This window comes from Amphiprion ocellaris, chromosome 19, assembly GCF_022539595.1.
Source record: "Amphiprion ocellaris isolate individual 3 ecotype Okinawa chromosome 19, ASM2253959v1, whole genome shotgun sequence".
Classification (NCBI taxonomy): Eukaryota; Metazoa; Chordata; class Actinopteri; family Pomacentridae; genus Amphiprion; species Amphiprion ocellaris.
The window spans coordinates 21502452-21527221 of record NC_072784.1 but is presented as its reverse complement, the minus strand read 5'-3'; the positions used below and the strand labels follow the sequence as shown (position 1 = coordinate 21527221).

The window sequence follows — 24770 nt, the reverse complement described above, 5'->3', positions numbered from 1 at the left end:
TAACCAGTGGGAGCTGTGCAAATAACTCTGGTTTGGAAAAAAAAAAGTTTTTCTGCCAATAAATGTGGCACTTCAGTATAATACACTCTTACAGTTAACTATGACAAGAAAGAAATTTCAACAAGGAACAAAGTTTGAACAATTGAGAAAGACAGGTTCAGTAAGATACCAGCGTCACTCATAGCTGTTTGAGAGGCGGTGAGAACAATCCAATTTGGATTTTCTAACCTAACAAGGGAAAATCCCCCCTATGCCCACATCACACTTCACTTTATTTCCATATTGCTGAGTTTAAAAGAGTGAATTTGGAAAAGCCATTATATAATTGTAATACATGTTTGTGGAATGATTTTTCATTTGAAGTAAATTTAAGGGGTGATTTTTTTTTTTTGCCTACCTGTGGAAAAATACATTTTCTGTGACACCTCACTTCTCCAGCTGCAAAATTTGTGATCTGCGGAGCTGGTGATCCGAGAGTAAAAGCAATTCAGTCTCAAGAGAACAATAAATACTCTTAACCATGTTTGCTTCAGCAGGTTTGTCACAGAGGAGGTTTCAGAGTTGGACACGGGTATCATCAGCACTACCATGGCCTGGCCATGAAGATGATGTCCAGGTGGGTTGCAGATTCATTAGTATTAATACACGTGATTGGCGGATCGATGTTGACCTCCAGGTCAACTGGTGCAGACATCACCTCCACTTTGCTGAGTATGCCGGTGGTGTTGGTTTTGGTGTTGATCCAACCTTCTAGGAAAATTTTGTCTTTGCTCCTCAGTCTCACAGTGTGCTCCAAATTCTTTGAGTTTTTACATGAAGACACCTGAAGATTTAGAAAATAGTATCCATCATTGTGAATCTTCAGAACGACTCCTTCTTTAGAGATCACGCCTGCCTTGTTACTTTTCGTGACCCAGTTAATTCCGCCTGTTCTGTCTGTGGGGGACAGAAAAGCTGCTGTTAGCTGGGAATTTGTTGTCCTAGGCAACAGTTATAGTTTAATAGTGTTATATATTTGTTTAAAATGTCTTTACCTATGTTAGCTGTAAAGGTGATCATTTTGCCTGACCCCAACTGCAACACATTCTTGGAGGAAGGCTGTTAAAGGAAGAGGACATGGATTAATCTGAAAATATTAATAAAAAATAAGGTGCCAACATGGCTCCCACAGTGACACATAGACCTCTTACATAAAAGATGCATTTCATTTAATATGGCGATGAGACCAGCGCCTCCATCTTCAAAGTGAGAACATTTATAGATTGTGCACTCTCTTCAGAAGGAAAATGAAGAGACAAGTCTTTAGTTTAGTGGCATTTCCCCGAATGTGGCAATGACGTCATTGTGCTTCCTCCAAGAGGTGAGGAGAGTGGTTACACTGTACGACTTCAGTAACTCAAAAGAAATAGAAGCAATTTCAGACAAACCTGTGTGGCCTGCAAGAGATATGTGTCTGAAATATTGGGTTTACAAATAAGTAAAAAGAAAAACTAATAACTACATCATGAAATCTTCTTCACCAAGAGAATGTGTGTTCCGATTGTTCGAATGTTTAACACAACACAGTGAGGCCAACAGCAGAAACACAAACTCTGAAACTCTGGATATCTTACCAAAAGTGTACTGTGTGGTAGGGGTTGGATTCTGGGCTCTGGTTCTTCAGCGCTACTGTTCTGAGACTAGAAAAGAAAGAAGAAGCAGAAAAATATGCTTAAATTGCACAAGAGGCTTTTGGAACAAACGAACAAAATAGGTGCCGCAAATGAAAGCTGAACCAGCTGTAGGTGCTATGAGGCCATTCAAGTTCTCCAAATGGCATTGCTAAATCAAGCAGTAATGAATCACTTCTCTGTCTTCTAACAGACAATTAGTCACTGTCTATCAGAAACATTCTCCTGTAAAATATCTACTCTAACCACTTAAGTAATGCTCTATTATTGTTGTATTTTTTTGCATAGGAAATGGACAGATCAACACAATGAACAAGCGTTCACTGTTTGGGAGATATGACGAAGACCTGCAGACCACAGGCAGAGGTGTCTTTCTCACCAACTGTGCTACTGCCAAAACCACATAAAAGAACAGCTGCACTGCACAGGTAATTCAACACACCAGTCGTGACATTTTCTGACACACTCGTACTAATTCAACCCAATGTGACCGGTAATTAGAAAACTTGTTGCACAAGTTTATAATGTAAAGTTTGTGTCTCATCACCATAATCTTCTTTAACATTCTGTAAAGTTCCATCCGAGACTATTTGAAAAGGTCTCACCAGGCCATTACGTCCCGTTGTGAAGAAGAGGATGGTGAACACAACCTGGATTATGGAGATGATGGTGGTCCACAGCAGGAGGATGTAGACCAGGGAATGCTGGGTAGGCTGTGGCATCGTCAGTCAGCGGCAGTGTTCAACGCAGTCTGAGCCTGGGGAGTGCAGGAAGGCAGCTGATAAGAAATGACGAATGTACAGGTCCCGAGTTTCCTCTACTGTGCACCAAAGCTGTGTGCGCTTCCTGAGATCAGAGTGTACATGTGATGAGGATGTTTTAATGTCTGTCTGTGTTCTGCTCTGCTCTGAATATCTATACAACCAAGAAATCTATGGTACTTTCCCCTGTATGTTCGTGAAGGCAGACACAGCAGGCCCACATTATATCTGCGCCTGGGGGCTGGCCCTATTTTAATGTAAAGGAGGAACAACACTCACTAGCAAGGAGAGACGGAAGGAACAAAGAATTTTGACATAAATCTGTGCTGAAATGAATCATTTAGTTCCTTATTTATGATGTGTTTATGATGCAACACTGAAAATCATAACTTTGCTGTTTTTTTTCCATATTTCCCTCTTTTCCCCTCAATAAGAAGTGTTTGCATTAAATCTAGGGGAATTTAACATAATACACTAAAACTTACTCTGGTGGAGTCTAATGTGCTAATATGGTTAGGTGAGTTGATTAAAACAGGTAATAATGTAATTTATCGATTAAGTTATTGAAACTGAGGGTGAATGTGTAAAGGCTAAAAAGACCAGAATCTAGAGTAACTATTGCAGGCTAATAAACCACATATTGTTGACTCACAAGTTCAGTAAACAATTATCTTAGCTGACATGGAAAGATAGAGCAAATCAGAAACACCGCAGTCAAATTAGAGCAGTGGAACACACAAAATGTCATGAAAAGTTGTTTACTAATTGCACTTCTTGAAAATTCCCACCTGCCTCTAAATTCTGGTTGAGGTCAGTAAATGCGGTTTCACTTTCTCTGTTTGTACTTCGCCCGGGGAAAGTTTCATGGCAGCAAAACAGGATGGGCTTTGGTTCAGGTATGTGTCATCAGACTGAACAGAGGACTCACAGGAAGACTGACACCTGCTCTGAGGTACCTTTATGACTTGCAGTGGTCAAGGAACACAATAAAGAAACAACATGCCCCGACTTGTCACTGACTTTCATCCACATGCGCACTGCAGAACAGAAGGATTGTATATTTAGAAAAATTGACATTTTCTTGTTGGATTGGAAAAGCAGAAGTGCACTTGCGTTTATGAGAGTTGGCAGTATCCAGTCATTTGCACGTTTAAAGCACAGTGAGAAGTCCACGGCATTTTTCGGCTTGTGATGACAAAGACAATAAAAGTCAGAAGGAAACAAAAATCGCTTCAGCGCTGCATACAGCTTACTTCTGCATTTTCATATGATGTAATACTTTCCGAACAAAAGCCAAATTAAATGGCATGGAATGAATCATAGTTTCATTCGAGAAGCACAGAGGAAACCATATAGTACGAGTGTTTCTGAATGACATTTGAGCTAAAAAAAAAAAAAAAAAAAAATAGTGTGTTAATAGAGTGTTCAAAGATGGATGTCTACGATTATGGGATAAATTAATGCCACAAACAAACACACATAATGTTAAAGAGGGAAGGAAGGGTGGGAGGTGATGACACCGACATGTAATTGTCGTAGACAGTCACCGAAGTAAACAAAGCAGAGCTGCTGTGCAAGTACAGACAGAAGACTACAAGTTAAAGGTTGTCGTTTTAACATACAGTGCACCATCTCATCAAATTAGTACAGAAAGAGTCATTGTGTCTCCAGCCATTTTAGATCCACTTCTCAGTGACTACTGTTGATATACAGTTGGGTTACTTCTTGTAATTTTCTCACTACTATTATGATGATTTATGGCCATCTAGTGGAGGTAAATTAATAATGCACAAAATAGAGACATTAACTAAGAAGAGAAAATGCCAGTCTAAAAAAAGTCATTGGAAGATTCTTCCTTTTGTGTAATAATTCTTAACGTACAGTAAAAGCAAAAGTTTATTCCTAAAACACAAGCAGCTGTATATTATCATTGGAATAAGTAGGATTTCAAATAGTCCATGTACAAAATGCTAAAACATGCAGTTTTGTGTAAATTTACTTGTCCTGAGACCAAATCTTAAAAAAAAAAAAACAAAAACTAGGAGTAAAGAATATTTGAAACTATTGTTGAAATACCAAATAAATCTGGAGTCCCCCCTAAAATGCCATTTTTCTCATGTCCCACCCCCCAATGACCAAATTTAGTCTCAAATAAAACAGTTAAAATTAAATTTATATTTCATTTTTATGGTATTTTCTTTTATTGACATCACTTGTAATTGTGGGAGCAATTTTCTTAATCAAGATAATATTTTAAACAATAATTATTATGCATGGAACATGTATCCCACAACAACCCTGTTAGCATAACCTTTTTAGCTGGTAGAAGAAGAAGAAAACAGTGAATCACATGATACACTGGAATTATCATCATCAAACAGTTTTCCGAAAGAATGGATAGAGCAAAGCTATGTTCTCTTCTATTTTTAAGATTTTCATAACATTGTCAGCCTTGATTGAATGTCTCACTCTACCTCATATTATCAGGATGAGACAAATTATTGTTATTTTTTGCCATCAGTCAGTTTGTCCTCTTGGTCGGCAGTAACAGTTAGCTAAATATCCATCTTCTACACCTGAGAAAAGCTAACATTAGCATGGATTAGCAACCCTGTTACTGTGATTAGAGTAAGGTTAGCAAACAACAAATAAAACATGGAATAAAAATGGTACCATTGATGTGCAAGCAATCAGTCAAGCCTTAGATAGTTTATTACCTATTATTGATGAATATTTAGCAGAAAACTGTAAAAGAGAAGGTTTATTTTTCAAAAAATTTGGAATCCCAAATGTCCTCCAATTCTGGAATGACCCTTCTGTCACTTTCCTTTATCTGATTAGGGGTTTGTGTGAATATTGATCCACAAGTTTCCAATTTTACATCAAATTCTAAAGATAGTCATATAAACCAGCACAGCAGCAGTTCTTTTTATGTGATGCAAGCCTTAATTTAGACAATGAAGGTTAATCTAAAAGAGGGTTTAGATCTAACACGTGAAGTTTTTGTGCTGCTTTGCTTGCAGAGCAATTGTAGTAAAATCAATAAAAGAGCTGAATCTGAAGGGGGAAAAAAACATGAGGGAGGCTTAGAATCGTTTGATTTACTGTAAATCCAAGAGTGAAAGAATATCTGACTCTGGATTCAAAGTTTTACCTCACAGAAGACTATGGTGTATAGACGATGTAGCTCATAAAATAAGAATGAAAGCAGAAAGCAACAAATAGAAAAGTGCCTGAGATAAAATGTTTTCATGTGTAACTTTCACTGTTCAGTTTATACAGTACTTTCTATTTCCATAATCCATTGCAGGTCAGGGTGGAGCATTTTTTTTTTAAATTCTAAAGGAAATGTTTGATTCACATTGTAATTCCTCAAATCTTGTTTTAATATTAGCTTCATCTCTTTCAACTTCAATTTATCTGCATTGAATAATGAGTCAATTATCTTGGCATAGCAATTTTCCTTTTATTTTCCTTTCTCATTTATGTGTGAAATTGAAGATATACTCATCTCACATAAAATTTAACTCAGTGGAAAATATGAGACAGCAGTACTGCAGTTCGAGCTGAAATGATTGAGCTGAGTGATTGAATACTCAGAATTAAATTATTGTCAATAAATGTTAACAACAAAACACTTTTTAAGCACTTTATAATGGTTAGTAGAATATCCTGAGCTTTGGGCCAGAATGTCTATATGCCTATGAGTGTTTTTTTTTTTTTTTAGCATGTTATAAGGTCTATTGATTAATCAAGACAATAGCCAGAAGACTAAATGATAATGAAAAATAAAATAATCATTTGTTGCAACATCAAGCACATTTCACCAACCTCAGCAGCCAAAGTCTGAATGATTTGAAAAGGCAGGCTTTTGAGAAGCAGCTGTGCCTTTGTGTTTACAGCAGGTGGCAGGATACCTCTAATCCAGAGTCACCATGAGCAAGGCATCACCAGAAGGAGTTCATTTCTGAGGGAATGAAATGACCTCTGAAGCTTCGGTTTTAAGAAATGAGATCATGAGATTTCATGAAGTTGTCATAGCCTCACTGAGGGAAGGACTTTACCCATATCATCTGCTGCACTGGTCACTAATCAAGTGTGATATCAAATTGATGAAACAAGAAGGGTTCAGAGCTCAGTGCAAAATAAATTAATAAATCTAAAAAAGAAATAACGAAAGGGGAAAACACACACAAAAAATTAACTAACTAAATATATGCTTGTATTTGTAAGAAATGAAAATACAAGAGATTTGGTTACTATTTATCTTAACTAGGACAGTCAGTGCCCAAGTTTTGTGTATTCGTGGATTCTTTTCTTGTACCCCCCATATCTGCCAACAAAACAGAAGAAAAAAAAAGTGAAACACAATAAAGTCTCCTTTAATTGTCTGGACAACAGCAGAGACTAGTCCTGACACGGATGGGCCAGTTTAGTGCGTCAGGAGGCGATCTGAGTGGACAGCAGCGTCCACACAGCTGTCACGACAGGAGGATCGAACACGTTGTGATCTCCGGTCTGATCGATAGCGCATCGATTTTGTAGGCTTTATCGCGGAGGTTTGGGGAGCAGCATCGAGTGCGTAAAGTCAGACCAAATCGGAGCGGAAATAACGCGCATTTTTAACCAAAATAAACGCATTCCGTTTACTCTACGGACGGTGGGAGGGAACATTCCAGGAGGAAGGAATTTATTTTGAAAGCTTGAACTCCATGGTTCAGTTTTTCATTAATGTTTGTGACACTAATGTAGATGTTGGTGTGTTCAGGGGCAGACAGTACAGCGCGCTCCCACTCAGAAGTTTGATGTGAGGTTAAACTGAGTTGAAGTTGGTGTCCCCTCCTGTCTCCTCTTTGCCCTTAGCCTTGATTTCCCTCCGCACTCTTGCTTTTTTGGATGACAAACGTTACCTCGACTAGCAGCTGCTTGGCTGGTTGACCAGGATCTGCTGCTGCCGCTGTCAAACTTTAGTTGACATGGATTTGTGGCACCGACGACGCACGGACTAAAAAAAAAAGAAAAAAAGTTTGGGAATATCCTTTTCTGTTTTGTTTTGTTTTTTTGCTACGACACAAAAAGGACTGACTACTTTGGAACAAGCTGTCATTAACTTATTCAAAGCTAAAGACATGCAAAAGTTCAACTCCACCGGTACTCACAGCAACACGCTGCCCCGGGACGCGGAGCTCCAGCTGCGGTTAGCTGATAGCGGGGGAACCGGGGAGGGGAAAGAGAATGGAGCTGGGAAACATTTTCTCACCCAGCCGGAGGAGGAGAGCTCGTTTTGCACGAAAAGGAAGATGCTTGTCGGTTTGGACGTAATATGCCTATGTGTCGGTAAGAATAGGAGCATTTACTACTTATCATGAATCACTTTTGCCTGTTTTACGCACGAGTTTGCCTGCAATTTAACACACAAATATAAAGCTCCCAATACAGCAAGTATCTTTTGCATGATTGTATGTCAACATCAGCTTTGAAATGATACTGCTACCCCCAGAAATATGATAAGAACACAAACCGGGGAGGGGTTTATTATTAAAAGTTAACGAAGCTGCAAAGCATTCTTCCAGGAGTCAAATGGAAACTGTTGAAAACTTTCGACTCCTCGGTGCACGTGGGGGCAGCGGGGTGGGGAGGGGAGGGGGGTGGGGAGGGGAGGGAGGGGGGGGTCAGCTGGCAGCAGCGGAGTTGTCCCGGGAATTCATCTGTTCCCATGGCAACGCCCAAAGTTCCCGGGAGAAGAACGTGGGAATAGGGATAGAAAACCCCACAGCCCCGTGCTTGTGTTCTCGTGCCGAAAATTACCCCTGTTCGCTGAGCACTCCAGCCCCTTCTCACCGCAGGATTACTGAATGTTAGCCCCTCATAATTTGGCATGCTCAGCTGGAAGGGTATGTAGGCTTAAATTTAATAAAATGAACCAGCAGGTTGCACAAGAAGAAGTAGAATATCGGCAACAACACGTGCACAAGTGAGGGGCCACTATCATAAACACAATGAAGGAATTACCAAAAGGAGTTTCTCTGTAATTGCACAGAGGTGGATGGTGAATTTACTGAACCACATGTGACACATAAGGATTGTTTTACTGGGAATTAATCCTTCTTTTTTGGTTTACTTAATGAAAAAATGCTCTCAGTGGTTTAATCTATTATTGAGATTGCAGATTTGTATTTTACTTGATACTTTGTCACATGAATTATAACCAGTTCTGTCTATATGGATACGACCTGTAATTATAATAGGTGAAATTGAGTTTTGATTCAATATAGAGCAGTAATACACTTGAATACGTTAAGACCTAATACAGTGAGAATGTCACATTCTCTCGTTGTGCTCCAGAAATGATTATAATAACAAGATTTAACCTTCACTAGAATCCATAATATGACGTCAAACACTGAATGTAACAAATTATTACTGTCCAAAATTTAAAATATAGATTTTTTTTTTACTGTAGACCTTATTTTGATTAAGTTATTCAAGATCTGCTTTGGAGAACCGATTCACGTGTTAAATTCACAATAATGCTTAATATTTCAGGACATTATTCTGTGTCTGAATACCTAGTGGTACTCTAGAAAGAACATAATGATGACAGTTTACAGAGAGGAAAAACAACAATATTTTCCTCTGAAATTTCGCGCTCTGATGGATGATAAAATGGGAATACTCCAGTCAAGGGCCACAACCTCTAAATTGTATTTGATCTTGAATAGTACTTGAGTAAATGTTCTAAATTGTTCTCCCCCAGTGTTCAGCCTCGTTCGGAGCAATCAGATATCCTCTAAAGGCCGGATGGCTCCGTTTGGCCCCTATGCTGTTTTTTGTGAAAAGCGACAAAATCTAATTTAATAAATTTCATGTCGTCATGTCACATGATTGGGATAGGGAAGGGAACACCAGTGGTGCGTGAGTGAGTATACTATTCGGACCGGCAAATAGAAGAGAGGCAGAACCCGTCTAGGCAGACTGACAGGTCTCGAGCTTGTTGCCAGTTAAACATAGGAAGTAGCCTGGCAAACAAAACAACAGTGTGAGGCAGTTTGATTGCCGTGTTATTCTTAACCCCTGCAGGTATGCTATTAGCTGTTCATTCTGCACACTTCTCAACAGCTTTCTTCTGGGTTTAGGAAGTGGCAAGCGACCCAGCATCAGTCAGCACAATGGAGGAAATGGCTTCTCTCAGTTCTCCTCCTCAGACACGAACTGAGCACGCCACTTGCTTTCGCACACAACTGCGTGCCCTGACCCCTCTTATCCCCCTCTGACTAAATAACAGCGCTGAGAGTGAGTTACAGAGCATCGAGCCGGACACAGCTGAGAGGATTTAGAAAGCCTGCCGGATCGAAATAAATAGAAACTCACCAATCGCACCAATCCTGCTTTGATTTAATATGTCGATTTTTCCGGTACATTTTCAAATTTCAGTGCCAGAAAAAACACATTTTACTGTATTTATATTTTCATAATTGATTTGTAGTAATATGAAATTCTGAGAATTTTGAAATAAGCTGTTTCTCCTATTCATGCTAGTTTATCAGCAAAATAACACAAAACAAAAGCAGTTTTATTAAACGCAACACGATGTGCTAACAGGAAATATCATTTATGATCTACATCCACACCGCTATCTACTAGATGTCACAAGTGGTGATTTGTTGCGTACAATACATGTGTCTTAAAATGACAGCATAACGTACAGTACACTACAGCACATTGTTGCTAGTGATAGAGCTTATTAGCTATTAGGTTTCTTACAGATTCCCATCTGTCAGACTGTCTCTGTCCTGGAAACCATCATGCTTATCTGCATGCGCCTGATGTTGACTCATCTGTGGGCATTTGGCAGAGAATGTCATCACTTATTAGAGATGAATTGGGCCCTTCATTTCACTTATCCTTCTTATCTCTGACTAACCAAAATTTCCCCTTAAGAGTGCCATCCTCAGATTCCCTCAGACAGTTGACCCACCAGCATTATTCAGCCTGTAAAGGGGCTCATTCACAACAGTAACTGCGGAATTTTACCCCGAAGCATCTATCCTTATTATGTGATCAGCTGAAGAGGGTTTCCACAATCACCGTCTCTGCACGTGGCTTAAGTGTTTGCCTCACACATAAAGTGGCGACAGAAAGTTAGTGTGTTGTGGTATTACAAATGAACTTTAATCTGTCTGTGGAATGCTGGGATACTGAAGACATTAACAGAGGCTTTGACTCAGTTTACCTGATCTTACTGTTACTCAACCCCAGGCTTTACTAACAAACTTGTACTTGCAGTGTTGTTTATGGGACTGTTTGGGCACGTACATGATAGATGCTTTGCAAAGTGTCAGTAAGTTCAGCGTAAGTTGCAGAATGCAAATGCCTGAATCTCTTCAAGTGTTTTCTTCTGGGTTAAATCGTGTGCATGCATTCCTGATGAGGCTGCGGGGGTTTGACTCAAAGAGAGAAGACAAAATCTTTGCCCTGTGGCTGCATCTAAGATCTAACGTCCAGCCACCCAGAGGTCAGGAAATTTGGGGCATTTGTCATTTCTGACAAGCATGCAGGGACAGGCCTTCTAGCCTGCACTGCTGTTTCCCTCCTAGACAGGTGGTCTTCACTCTGTCATCACCCCAATAAAGTCAGTTATTGACTCTCTTAAGGGTAATTGGGGAATGAATGGAAGTGGCACTTGAAAACCCACTATTAGCTTATATAGCTTATCCTGGAACAATATGATTGCCACTGGGTTTGACCTTGTTCTTGAGGTTAATTACAAAACGGTGTCATTTTCATGTATACCTGATATGCACGAGATGTTCTTGATTGAAATTATAGAAAGGAATAAAATGATTTGAACTACCCTTACATTTTGATGGTTTGTCTAGTGAACACAAAAAAGTGAATTGATGAAACAGTAAATCTTGGAACAAAACAAGTCTTTGTGTGTAGTAGAAAGAGAAAGCTGGAAGGAGTTGATCATCGTTGTGTGTGAATGTGTTTTTGTTCTAGACATGAAGCAGCATGCCGGGACGAGAAAACTGGTATCTACCTATGCGATCTTAAATCCAAAAAGGGCTCCCTCCTTCCAGCTTATCTCCACTTATGCCACCTTCTCTCTTTCTCCTCTTTTCCTTAGACAAACTCTATTTTCGGACTGAAGGTGTCCTAGCAGTGTAATGCGGTGTGTGTGTGTGTGTGTGTGTGTGTGTGTGTGTGTGTGTGTGTGTGTGTGTGTGTGTGTGTGTGTGTGTGTGTGTTTATATGTCTGCATGTGTTTTCGGCAGGCGGCGGGTTTATGTTAGAGGATTTTTGTTTCAGTTCTTTTGGCAGAGAAAGCTGCCAAGTGAGTGAGACAGCAAGAGGCCGACACGTCACAGCATGCTGGTGTGTACAGGCCCAGGAATATTAAATGGTTTCCTATGTGTGTGTGTGTGTGTGTGTGTGTGTGTGTGTGTGTGTGTGTGAGTAAAAGTGTGGGTGTGGGTGTTTGTGTGTGTATGAGTCATTACGGCTGTTAAAGCGGACACCCTACTACAGCTGCCATGTGCATGCTGTTTGTTGACAAATTTGCCGGTCCTGTTTTGCTGCACGTCTTAGGCCCCGTCACTCCGAAGTTATGGAACACATTGGCGTCACTCTGCGGCTGACAGATGGAGAGCCATTAAAAATGGCTCAGTCAAATCATTAGCTAGTGGAAGAAGTGATTTTCGCTTACTCTCCCTCATTAGTCTATTAATGCATCTCCTATCCATTTGACAACACTGCAGAGGTTCAGGAATCCATTAGGTGCACCCTTCCTTAGACCGACAACATAACTGCTGTATTGCTGTACATCTTCCTTCACCCATTAGTAGCCTGGAATCAGCTTGGGTCTTAGCAATGGCTCAGATGCCTAAAGGCTGAGGGGCAAGTGAGAGCCTGAATGAGTGAACAGCCTCAGGGAAGAAGAGAAGAGTGAGCCGTGGAAAGAGGGAAGGGATTGATGATCTACAGTAGGGGTCAGAGGTCAGACCCATGGGTGCCTGAAGGATCGTATACACAGCTGTCTGTTTATGTCCTAGTGAGGAAGTAGCATTCAGAAAATGATAGGAAAGGTTCTGACAGCAAACAGCTTCAAATGTACTTTTAATGAGACAGCTGCAACCTTCTCCTCGATGACGGTTCCATAAGTGCCCAGGGTGGTCCATAGGTATCAGCCATAATGAATGAATAAAGATGTGTGTAGCACTCTAATTCTCAGCGCTCATTAGTGAGAATGGGTCTGGAGAGGCTTACCATCAAACTATCTACCTGAGTCCAAATACAAGCTGTAGCCCCGCCTTTGCATCTGTCAAAACTAATGACTTGTCTTCTTCTTGTCTGTCCCGCTATAGGGAGACTTAGAAAGCCCCTCTTTGTGCCGTTTTATGGTACACCCATCATCTGGACCATTTTATCATTGTGTCACATCTCACCTGCTGGAGACTTCCCTCCCTTTGTCCTCTCAAACTCTGCTTTGAAGATGCTCCAACTGCACGTTCCACTGCAAAACCAAAACACAACGACAAAACAGCCTTGAAGCCCTCAACTTTTTCCATACATGCACTTATACCACAGTCAAGCCTCACCATGATAAATACCTCCCCTGCTGTCTGAGCCGCAACCCCGTGTCGTTCTCACATTGCAGACTGCCAGCCCTCACCTCGCTGTGCACACCCTTACCTTCTCACCACAAGAACCGCCAGAGAACTCTTTTAAAGTTTCCAAGGTACATACCACAGTGGCGGGTCCTTTATGCTCCTGCTGAATCAGACAGCTAGACAGACAGCCCACTTCAAACCTCACCACTCATGCCCTGAACTCCAGAGCCGGGCTCCAGGAAGCAGGGCAATGAAGTGTGGAGAGAACAGAAGCAGCTGTGGGAAGCATGTCTCCACTGGCCAGTGGCAACAGTAACAGTGGAAAGGGCAAGCAAGAGCTCTCATCATGGTGCGCTGATGGAAGGTAAAGCAACTTAAAGGCAGTTGGAACCATCATGCTTTTAAAAATTTGGAGTTTACATAGTTGTGCAACGGTTTTGCGATTTAGTGGATTAAAACTTCAATAAACATAAATATTGGCTAGTAAGGTACTTTAAGCTGTCGAGCTGCTCCTCTCTGGGCTTTTGCATCTCTACATGAGGTGGATGTATGATGATAAATGAAGCTATCCCTTAAGAGGGTGTATGGAGTCCAGCTGCTGCAGATGTTGATGATAGCAGATGGTTACCAAAGATCCAAGACTGTTGTGGCTCCTAAGCCCCACTTTGTTCTGTGATAAATCTCTTTGTGATGCCATCAGGGCAGACACAACAGGCCATTCTCTCAGAACAATCCAGCTAATTATGGAAAACAGAAAGGGTGTATGTCTATGCAGGAGGCCAACACTCATTCTTCTATCACCTGGATTGGCCCACCAAGAAAGTACAGGAACTTCTACACAGACACAGTAACAGACATGCACACTGCTTTAATGGGGTTTGCTGCAGTGTGTGGTTGCCAATTATAATCACAGTCTTGGTGTGAATGACTTCATCTCTTGTTAAAGGGTTACCTGCCCTACAGAGCAACTGTCTCTGTGTGTCTCTTTGTTCTTTTGTGTGCTTGAACCTGTAACATGGGACCTGCAAGTCTCTTCCTGGACCATCTCTGGATTAAAAAGCATGTCAAGACTAGTTCGTGAGGACAGCGTTGTGCAGTTAAAGCCATTACTGTGAAAATAATTGCACAAGCCCACCCAGTTCAACTACAGACAGCTGTTTATGAGCATGCAAGGCAGGCCTCCATGCTGCTTCTTGTAATGTCGTTACCAGGGATTATCGTGCTTTCAGAGATTCAAATTACCACACTGCACGACTCAGTCCACTAGCTTATTATTTTTTTGAAGGGTTGACTTGAAGGTAAACAAGCATCTTAAATTTTAGTTTGGAACGTTGGCACATGCAAGCTGGTGAGGGGCCTCGTGAGGGTGGACCACCCGTGAAGGGTGCTGGACAGCAAAGGCGCAACCCAGACCTAAGCTGTAGGCCAGATGGACCTGCGTTGACAGGTCACTAATTGTCTGTCCTCCACTTCTATCAAAGGGCAAATCTAGAACGAGGCCTGCACAGTCAAATATTATTGAGTGTGATGAGACAGATGGCTGTTACTGTGGCATAGGTATCGCTTTAGGCTGTGTCATGTTAATCTATGAGGATGCGCAGGCTGTTTGTCCGACAGCATCCGCACTCCCTGTGCTGTTTGCCTGCCTTGATGCACATCTTTAGGACTGTTTGATTACACGTGGTTTACTGGCCCTGTCAGAGTTTATTTGGTCAGCTCATTTTTTTTTCTTTCCAGGTGCTGGTGGTTTTTCCGTGGTTTGTTTGGTTGTCTGTTAGTCTATGCGGCCGCGGGTATGGTTTGTTTGCATCCAAGTGTGGCTTTTATGTGTATGTGAGTGTGTTGGGGGTATTGTGCTGGTTGAGGCGGGGTCGTGTTTACAGAGCGGGTCCCAGCAGAGCCCACATCTCTGACCCTCACATTCCAGAACCACCACTAATCGCCTCCGTCTGCTGTTCTTCGTAGAGAAACCCTTGCTGCATCTCTCTTGGCTCCATCTTTCCAGTTTTCTCTCACAACAGTAATACTGCCCTCACCCCCATTTGTCAATTTTCCTGCCTCCTGGGTATACTTTCTAGCCCAGTTTTTACTTTGACACTGTATCGATCAGCAGATGTACAGCAGTATGACTGTGAAGAATGTCGATGAATAACTACCATCTGCCCTCTTTTCTTTACACTCTTCCTTTAATCACTTTCTCCATAGGCTTTTTAAAAAAAATGTTCTTGCTTTTGGTTGTTGTTGTTCTCCTCTCACAGTGAGCTCATTCTGGGCTGTGGTCATAGATGTGTAAATTAGAACCAGAAGAGTTTCTCAGAGTGAAGCACATAGCCCCTCTTCTCTTTCCTCCCTCTCCCCTTTCTTTCTTTCTGTCCCTTTTGACTATTTGAAAGCATTCCTGCTTTGAATGTTAGGCCCAGCGAGCAGCACATTTTGGCCTGGCTCTGTGAGACGGCCCACTCCTCTGCCTCATTTTGGGTCCCCTCATAGGCCCTCCTGGACTGGCTCTCTTTTGAGCATGTCTTGGCCAGGTGCAGAGGTTTGCTAACAGCTGCCCCACAGATGATGTGAGAGTCTCTGGAGTGTTTTTGTGTCTTGTTGTGAAAACAGTTGTAATGTAGTTGCAAACCATAGAGGCAACTGTGACAAGGGGGCTTGTATTTTGTGTAGCATTATGTAAGATACGGTTTGGTTTCTGGTATATTTGTTTTTTCCTGTTTGTATAGCACTCAGGATTTGTGACACAACTCAATCTGAGGTTAGATTTATTGGATTTGCTTTACCAAGAAGCTTTATGAACACATATGCCATTTTATAGTAACCATTGTTTTGTGCCAATTAGAGGCAAACTGGACTTCATGCAAAAATGGGGGAACAGTACATCAGTATTGGCAGGCGTGAGGTCATAAAACATACCTCTGCCTGGCTCAGCACTTCCTGGGTCTCATTAGACCATATGTACTGAAAATGATCCCTTAAGAAGTCCATGTTCGTGCTGTAACTGCAGAGTGTTCGGGCCTTAATGGATCCTCTATCCATTATCTCTCTGTCAATGCAGCAACATATTGATTATTGAGAGAGGACTGACCCTATTGCGGAATCTGATGCATAGAAAAGCTGTTAGTGGATGATAGGGAAGACATAAAGCCTCTGAAATGGTGCCCATTTACCACAAAATTGTCTCAAATACATCTGAAGGATTTTACTTATCAAACGCAGAACATGAAAAAATACCCAAAGCAAATGCAGCATGTTTGAGTCTGTGTAGAAAGGTACTGTAGGTGTCGACTGATGTGTATTTTTCATGGCTGATACACATACAGAATCTCAGTGATCAAGAATAAACAATATTTGGAGAAGTGAAAATATACATTTCGACAAGACAAACTCCAACATCATTTTTTGTTGAAATGCTTTTGCTCATCTTTGTTTTTACATATGTTGATTTAGATGCAAGCTTTTCAACATTTATCATTCAGTGTTGATAGGTGATGTGCAATGAGTCAGATTCTGGAGACCATGGAGGGGTGACTGCCAATAGAGAGAGAGCCAAAGCAGCACATTTTAAAAAATAATTAGATTTTGGGGGGAATTGGAAATTTTATTTTTGCGTTCGATCCAATAATCAACCAGACTGTTCATCAGTGGACCCCTAAGTTGCTGTCAGCTCCTTATTTAACATCCACTTTTTGTGTTTTTGTGTTGGATGTGTTTTCACTAAAAGCATGTTTAAAATAGAGTGTATTGTGACATAGCTAAATAAAAAAAATAATTAAAAAAACATGCACTGAATTTGAATCAGTGATGAAACAGACCATATCTCTGCAGGTCTCCACTTGGACATGATACACAGATAAGGGTGATTCAGAAATGTGCATTTTATGCAGGTGGCAAAAAGGAGTTACGATACAGAACCCTCTTGTTTTAAATTACACACATCTATCTAATATTCCAATGATCTTAGCTAATGCAAACTAAAATTAAAATAATAACCACTACGATTAAACAGTTTTGCGTGATGTTGCTAGTCCTAAGAGATTCAAGATGTACTGTACTGAATATAAAGAATACCTCTCTGTATTGTGTAATCTATTGCAGCCCCAATCACATAAGATAAGATTATTTTATTCACGTGTACCTAATAAACTAAACATTACCGTTCAAAAGTTTTGGGTCACCCATGTTTTCCATGAAAACTCACACTTTTATTCATGCGCTAACATAATTGCACAAGGGTTTTCTAATCATCAATTAGCCTTTCAGCACCATTAGCTAACACAATGTAGCATTAGAACACAAGACTGATGGATGCTGGAAATGTTCCTCTGTACCCCTATGGAGATATTCCATTATAAATCAGCCGTTTCCAGCTAGAATAGTCATTCACCACATTAACAATGTCTATACTGTATCGCTGATAAATTTTATATTATCTTCATGGGAAAAAAAAGATTTTCTTTAGAAATAAGGACATTTCTAAGTGACCCCAAGCGTTTGAACAGTAGTGTATATAAATACTGCAATGGTTTGATGACCTTAAACTGACATAAAGAAAAAGAGACCAACCGAGAACTTCAAAATAAATGATGAAGGGATGCATGTATGTGTTCCATGAATGTGTAACTGAGCTGAATTTATGAAACATATGTATGTGACAAGCTGCCTGAAGACATGGCGGCTGAATGAGACGAGTGAGAGATCATGGTGAGATGAGAGGTGTTTCCTATCTCTCTCTCTCTCTCTGCTGGCGTCACAGCTTCTGTTATCTGTCTGCAATGTGTTTTCCTCTATCCTTCCCTCCCTTACTTCCTTAACATCTCTTGGAATATATGGAAGTATGCCTGGTTTTGTCTGTGTTTTATCTCTTCTTCAGGGCAGCTTGACTTTGACTAGAGTTCATTAGTAAGCACTTTTGATGGTAGCATGTCTTTTTAAATCCAGATTAACTGACTATATCTGACCATATCCATGGTTTAAGTGTTAAACTGTAGCTCTTCATATGTTTGATGCTTGTAATCCTAAGTTTATAGATTCTTATCTTGGTTACAGTGTTAAATCAGTTTTGTGAGGTTGAACAAATATGTTTTATTAGTGGACTAAATGATTGTAATACACATAATGGGTAAAACTGAAGCAAAGTCAGTATAGGCAATTGTAAAGGAGGACATAGCTATCTGTCAAAAAACTTCAGATTTATCATGATTAAAGACATGCTCTCAGGCCATTGTTTGTGTGTTTGAGTGCGTATTTGTGTGTTCTTCTTTTTGGCTAGATTTTACATGTGTATCCTGTGCACTAGTCAGTCACGTAGTCTGAGAGATTCCCTGGCAGGATCAGTGTTTTGGCCTGGGTGCGTTCCAACCAACCAGCAGGCCTGGGATGACAGGGAGAGGCACAGAGGTTAATGATTAGTCCCATGTTCTTGCTGCATTCCATGGGGTGACGAGGGGACATGGGATAAGAGACAGAGAAGTGGAGCACGCTGGGCAAGCCTTTATAGGATCCTTGGCTATTAGTCTGAAATACAAGGCAGAATAAAAGCCTGTGCAGCTCGGCCCTTGTTTCACAGGGGCACAGACACCATCTCCCTTCTTGTCATTAAAATGTTGCACAACTTTTACCCAGTGAACTTTCACCCTCAGAATGTGAAGTTTATTTGCTGAAGAGAGCCAGACCTTGGCCCCTTTCACCTGATACAGAGTTCTTATAATTAGTGACCAAGCCGGAAACATGGTGTAGAAAAATTGTTAATATAAACTCAGATAGAGTGAACTGGAAGTCACTGCTTTTCTCTGGAACAAAAGATCATTGTTAAACAATACCTTGCTATTTGCACAGTGACTTTATTGTCCTTTTTTAGCACACTGAAGTTTTTGTGCAACGTGCTCCCTCTCTAATTGCTTTCTTTTCCTTGCTCGTCGTAATTCTTCACTGTCATGCTCATCTCTCCATCTGTCTGTCAACCCTTGTCCTTCTCTCTGCTCCTTTGGTGGAAGCAGTTATGTGTGGAATGCTTGATCACCGATAATGTGCAAATAATGCCACCGAATGACTGAGACACTTCAATTCTGCCCCCTTATTATGTTGCATTCTCCTGTGAGACAGGAGAAGGCCACCTTTATGTGAGCTGCATGTACCAAATATCTCTGTTGCTGTGATCCATGTTGCAGAGACTACATCTCAGACATTCATCAAGCCATCTTTTGTTTTTTGTCCGCCCCCCGTCCCTCTCTCTCCCACATGTTATCAGCCTCCATACCATTTTTTGCATGTGAGTTGAAGGCAGTGACTCCGTACAGACGAGGCTTTTTCTGCGGTGACTCCAGCATCACCTATCCCTTCGTAGAGCGAGAGGCCATCCCTGACGTCCTGCTCATCGCCGGCGGCATAGCCATCACCGGCCTAACAGTAAGGCAGTGTTACCTTTTTAGCATTGTAGGCACAGGGAGTTAATGTTATCATCACTTTGATATGGTATAATGCAGCGTGTGCTGTTCTTAAAACAAACATACTTTCACCGTTCCAGTGTTTGCGCAACAGAAAGGTTTCTCCTGTTTTATTTCCTCCATAGATTGCACTGGGTGAATGCTACCGGGTGCGTTTTCGAGGCGTGCACTCGCGGGCCTTTGTTAGAAACCGCTATGTGTCGTGCCTGTACAAGGAACTGGGAAGCTTCCTGTTTGGTTGCTGTGTGGGTCAGTCTCTCACCAATATGGCCAAGCTAAGCGTGGGCCGCCTGCGACCCAACTTTCTGTCTGTCTGCAACATCACCTATGCATCCATCAACTGCACCCCGGGCAGCTACGTGCACCAGGTCAACTGCAGCCAGCCTAACCCTAAAATGGTGGAGGAGGCAAGGTGTGTGGTTTGTATGCATGTGTGTTTTTGCTGAGAAATGATTTGTTTCCTCAGGGTGGGGCATACAGTAACTTTACTCAAGCAGTTAATGTGTAACCTTCAGCATTTTTTCATTGATCTTCTTTTACAGGAAGTCATTCTTTTCTGGCCATGCTTCTTTCGCAATGTACACCATGCTCTACCTGGCAGTAAGTCGTGCCTGTTTGACAAAAACACACACACACACAAACACACTCTCACTTAAACACATCTGGAATGTGACCTTCACATTTACCTGAGCTCTTTTTGTTTAATTTCCAGTATCTGGCAGTGTGTTTCCAGTGTTAGGGGGAATATTACAGCCCTCACTTTCTCTTCAGTTACTAAAGACAACACCAGTCCCTAAAGGCCAGGAACACTGCATGTGATTATTAACTAAGCTAATTAAACATGCGTAAACACACACCAAAGACATGTGCTGTTAAATAAATTCCCACTTCCTGATCGTGAGGGAGGAGATGTTTGAGAGCAGCGATTCTCTGCAGGCATCCTGGTGAGATCCAAAGAGCTGGTGAGACAGAAAGATGGGGAGGTGGGAGAAGGTGGAGGGAGGGGGGGAGTAGAGAATGAGGGAGAATGTTTTCCACAGGGAACATGAATAGATGAAGAGACTGCACAGACAGAGGAGGCCTTGTTGTGGGTCTCATTTAGAGGAGGGGGGTGGAGGGCTGAATATGCCTGCTGAGAGATCGACAGGCTTCTTTCAGCAGCAGACACCCTCTCAGCCTCCCCCATCTCTTCATCTTTCTCTTTCTCTCACACTGCACTACCCAGTAGTCATTGTGAGAGGGGAAAAAAATGACAGTTAGAGGGAGACAAAAGCACATTATTATCCATAAAAATGTTCACATTCCTCATGTATTCTCAGTCAATAAACCTTAATTGATAGTTTTCATGCGACCTAAATATTTGAAACGGCTACGGGGAAAATGAATGAAATAACGATGCCACTTCGGAAAATTCAAAGAGAGGAGAAAAGAAAATCTCAGCCTCTCCTTTTTGCACTTTTGCGCTATTGAAGTCCCAATGAAAAGCTTCATTCTGATCAGAAAGTGAAAGACAAGGATGAGTACGGTGGGACTGAATAAGAGAAATAAATGGGTAGAGAACTGAATCGAATAAGTGGTCAGAGAAACAAGAGCCTCAGTGTTTGCTAGCACTGGTTTCTCTCCTCTCTCATACCATTGCATTCACTGCAAGCACAAACACAAGGCCGTGCACCTTGGTTAATGTTTCAACTGTAGACAGCCAGGAGAGAATGCGTCAGACCTGTAGCTACATGCCACCCGGACCCTGGCCAGCTGCTAATGTGAAAGGCAGGAAGAGTGACACCTGCTCTCAGTTGGGATAGGAGAGGGAGAGGACATGGAGAGGGTTGGCTTCACTGCAGGAATGTAGGCCACATGCTCCCCAGTGGCAGATGGGCCCAGACAGACCGCCAGCCACCTCATAAAGCTGACCCCACATCTGCATCACGCTCACCCTGTGACCCCATTTTTACAGACGTTCTGTAACTGCGGCACTGATGCAGGAGATGGGGATGAACAAAAGGAGGAAGTAGGGCTTAGAGAGTGTTAATAAATTCATGCCAATCTTCTCTTTCCCCTCTGGCTAGCAGATATAATGGATGCCCACGATTCACTTGAAGGGTTCTGCCTGAGTTTACAGAACTTGAGTCATTAGACATAATTACCAGTTTATGTTTGTGGGGCATACATTAACACACAAGTGCCCACATGCAAAGTTTCTCTTGTCTGTGGTGAATAGAATAACAATATTTATCTTCTTTTTTCTTTTCGCAGTTCTACCTGCAGGCAAGGCTGTCGTGGAGAGGAGCTCGGCTATTACGCCCACTAATACAATTCCTATTAGTGATGATCGCCATCTACACCGGTCTGACCCGCATCTCCGACTACCGTCACCACCCCTCCGATGTCCTCACAGGCTTCATCCAAGGAGGGCTCACTGCATACTGGGTGGTATGTCCAAAGTCACTGTTGTCTAAATAGTCTGGAATAGCAGTTATCTTTGTCTTCACAGAATTTGTCTCTCTCAGACCTCTGTTGGCTGAATTAGCTTAAACAATATGCGGTCCCCCTCATTTTTCTCTGTCTGACCTCTCTTAGTGTTTCTAAAGATACACTCTTTAGAAAGACTGACAGCATGTGTAGTCGGCATACATTTCCTGACATGTTTCTGTCTGTGCCTGCAGGCTTTCTACATCTCCTCCATGTTTAAGCCCTGTGCCCGTCCAGACCTGTCTCCCACTAGCATGTCCCTGGAGAGTCCACTGTCCAGCCAGCAAACTGTCTGTTAGCAGGTGCATGCAATCATTCCAGGAATCAGAAGATGAGAGACGCTGGACCACAAAAATACAGGGAGAATGGCAGAAAGCACAACTGGGGAGCAGATAGCAGAGAGAAACTTTAGTTTATAAGAAAGGGAATCATTCTAAGAGAATGATGTGGTTAAAGAGTATGATCTAACACTAACACTTTCGGGCATATTGACACTCACACAAACATACATTCAATCAAACATATTCACGCACTCATACATGTGAAAGAAAAGAAGCACATTTGACTGTAAGTCAAACCCGTCCAGTGAAAAGAACTGCATAGCAATATTGCAGATATTTTTTTATATATGAAAAAAAAACATTAAAAATGTCTATTTTTCAAGAAAATGTTTAGTAGCTGCTAACGTTGAAAGTTGCCAGTTTGAACTTGTTTTCTTTTGGGATGGAGGCCTTTGGTGACTGCATTTAGTCAGCTTTCAAAGCAGAGCTGGTCGCTCTTTGGTCTTGGGTGCGAGACGAGAAAATGCCAGCCTCCTCTTTGTTTTTGATCCTCTGCTTGGAAAACATCACTCAGCAGCTGTGAACTGAGACCATCCAACCTCAGATGTAAAGACAGCTCTGTACTAAGTGACAGAACTGGCTGTGATAAGGAACGAGCACTGGCTTCAACTTATAACCATCTTTACTTTCGGCGGCCTCGTGTGCCACTGCTAATCAGACTGTCCTCCATCACTATGATTAAACAATAACCTGTATGCAAGCAAAGAAAAAAACAGTATTTGTGTAATACAATGTTATCTTTCTTTTTTTTGAGTAACCAAGGCAGTGAGGTGGAGGAATCTGACCTGGTAACTTACCTTCCCACTTCACTGCCACTTTTCTGTACTAACCACTTTGACTGTGTCTCAGAGGTGGAGGTTTGACTGAATTTTGTAACCTCTCGCTTTTGCCCCTGGACTCCAATCTCTGAGCTGCACCTTGATTTATGCCACTCAGACAGGAGATGTGTGGCTGTGACCCCAGCAGCCCTCCTGTGCATTTTTAATTAATAGCACTTGAACATAGATAATGGAACCTTCTAATTATAATCAATATTATATATTTTATCACAAGTTTGAATAATCAGTGTTTATTTTTGTTAATGTCAGACTCATACACTATATTTGTTTTTTTTTTTCTTGAAATTATAATTATTCAAACTGAATGTAAATAGCTATGCCATTTTATAAACCACACAGAATTTCAAAAGTATTAGTTCAAGTTTTGGACAGTTTTTACATGTTAATGTAAGTGTTTGTATTTACGTTTTGTGTTGATCAGGTACGGAAAGTTGCTTTTGTACCTGTTGTAACTACTAGACTGAGCCACAGATATTATCAGAAAGCTATATTTTTTGTGTTCCCAGTTATTGTTATTTGTTTGTTATTGTCTGTGAATGCCGCGATGGCAGAAATAACCACTGTACTCAACAAAACCAAACCATTAAAATGAATGTTGAATGTTTTTAACTTGGTCTGTCCTCTATTATTTTCGGCATCAGCAGACTGAGAAGCGATGCACCTTGTGTCTCTTTCATGTCTACCACACACACACACACACACACACACGCGCACACACACACACACACACACACACAATCACTATGTCGCAATATTTATGCCATCTTGGTTGTCTCTGGCTACTCATGAGCAGAGTTGGTAAAATAAACCATGTAGCCATTTGTAAGTCAGTCAGCATACAGCCATTCATTTTGCTCACACAGGACACCAGACACTGTGAGGAGGTAAGGAAACTAAACATAAACACTGAAATGATAAGTGATTTAACTGTGTGTTGTGTTTGGAAGCTTCCACTCCAGTGCTATCCTAGTTTCCTTCATCATAACTCTCTCTCTCTCTCCCCTTCACACCCCTTCTTCGCTCTGCTCCTTCTCTGCACTCGGTCCTTTTCAAGTGCAGTGGAGCATGATGGGCTGTTTCAGGGGGTCATGCTACCATGGAGATGCTTAGCCAGATACAGGTTGGGGCGTCTGAGGCATTTTCTTTCTTTCTCTCTCACTCTCTCTCTCCAGTCCACTTCCAGGATTAGGGAGGAGAATAAAACCCAGCCAAATCAGAATGGGAGGGAAAAAGAGAGAAAACCTCAGTAATGGCTGTTTGCATAATGTTAAGGTAAGAGGACGGGTTGGAAAAGTAACCAAGTAATGAAGGGAAAGTGTAATAGAGCAGTTGGCAGAACAGATGGGGTGGTAGATTGGGGAGAGTGTGGATGATGGGTGTGGGGTGTCAGGGTGGGAAGGAATGTGATCATGGTTTTAAGGCTTGTTTTGTTTCATAATACTGTAACTAAGGAGACATGTTTCATTCCTGAGCAACGTATATGCCCATGCTTGTGTGACAGGTTCTTGTCTATCAGTGTCAGCCTCTCGCTGCTTGTTTTTGTCTCATGTTTAGGTGTGTGTGACTGAGCTGAGCGGGAGGAAGGCTCCGCTGAGCTGAGCTTACACACCCTGTCAAACATGACATCTCGT

General features: G+C 41.6%; 1 protein-coding gene across 1 annotated transcript; it reads left to right on the top strand.

Annotated features, from left to right (window-relative positions):
• The first annotated feature begins 6897 nt into the window (after nt 1–6897).
• ppap2d (phosphatidic acid phosphatase type 2D) lies at nt 6898–23743 on the top strand. Its single transcript, XM_023277952.3, has 6 exons — nt 6898–7768; nt 19295–19452; nt 19616–19902; nt 20033–20090; nt 21744–21920; nt 22154–23743. Exons 1-6 carry the CDS (start codon nt 7561–7563, stop codon nt 22256–22258), a joined length of 993 nt encoding a protein of 330 aa, XP_023133720.1. The 5' UTR covers nt 6898–7560; the 3' UTR covers nt 22259–23743.
• The last annotated feature ends 1027 nt before the right edge of the window (nt 23744–24770 follow it).

Coding starts and splice junctions, on each gene's coding strand:
- ppap2d (XM_023277952.3), top strand. CDS start 7,561: ATGCAAAAGTTCAACTCCACCGGTACTCACAGCAACACGCTGCCCCGG. Junction 19,453..19,615: donor TAGCCATCACCGGCCTAACA/GTAAGGCAGTGT, acceptor TTTCCTCCATAG/ATTGCACTGGGTGAATGCTA. Junction 21,921..22,153: donor GGCTCACTGCATACTGGGTG/GTATGTCCAAAG, acceptor CTGTGCCTGCAG/GCTTTCTACATCTCCTCCAT.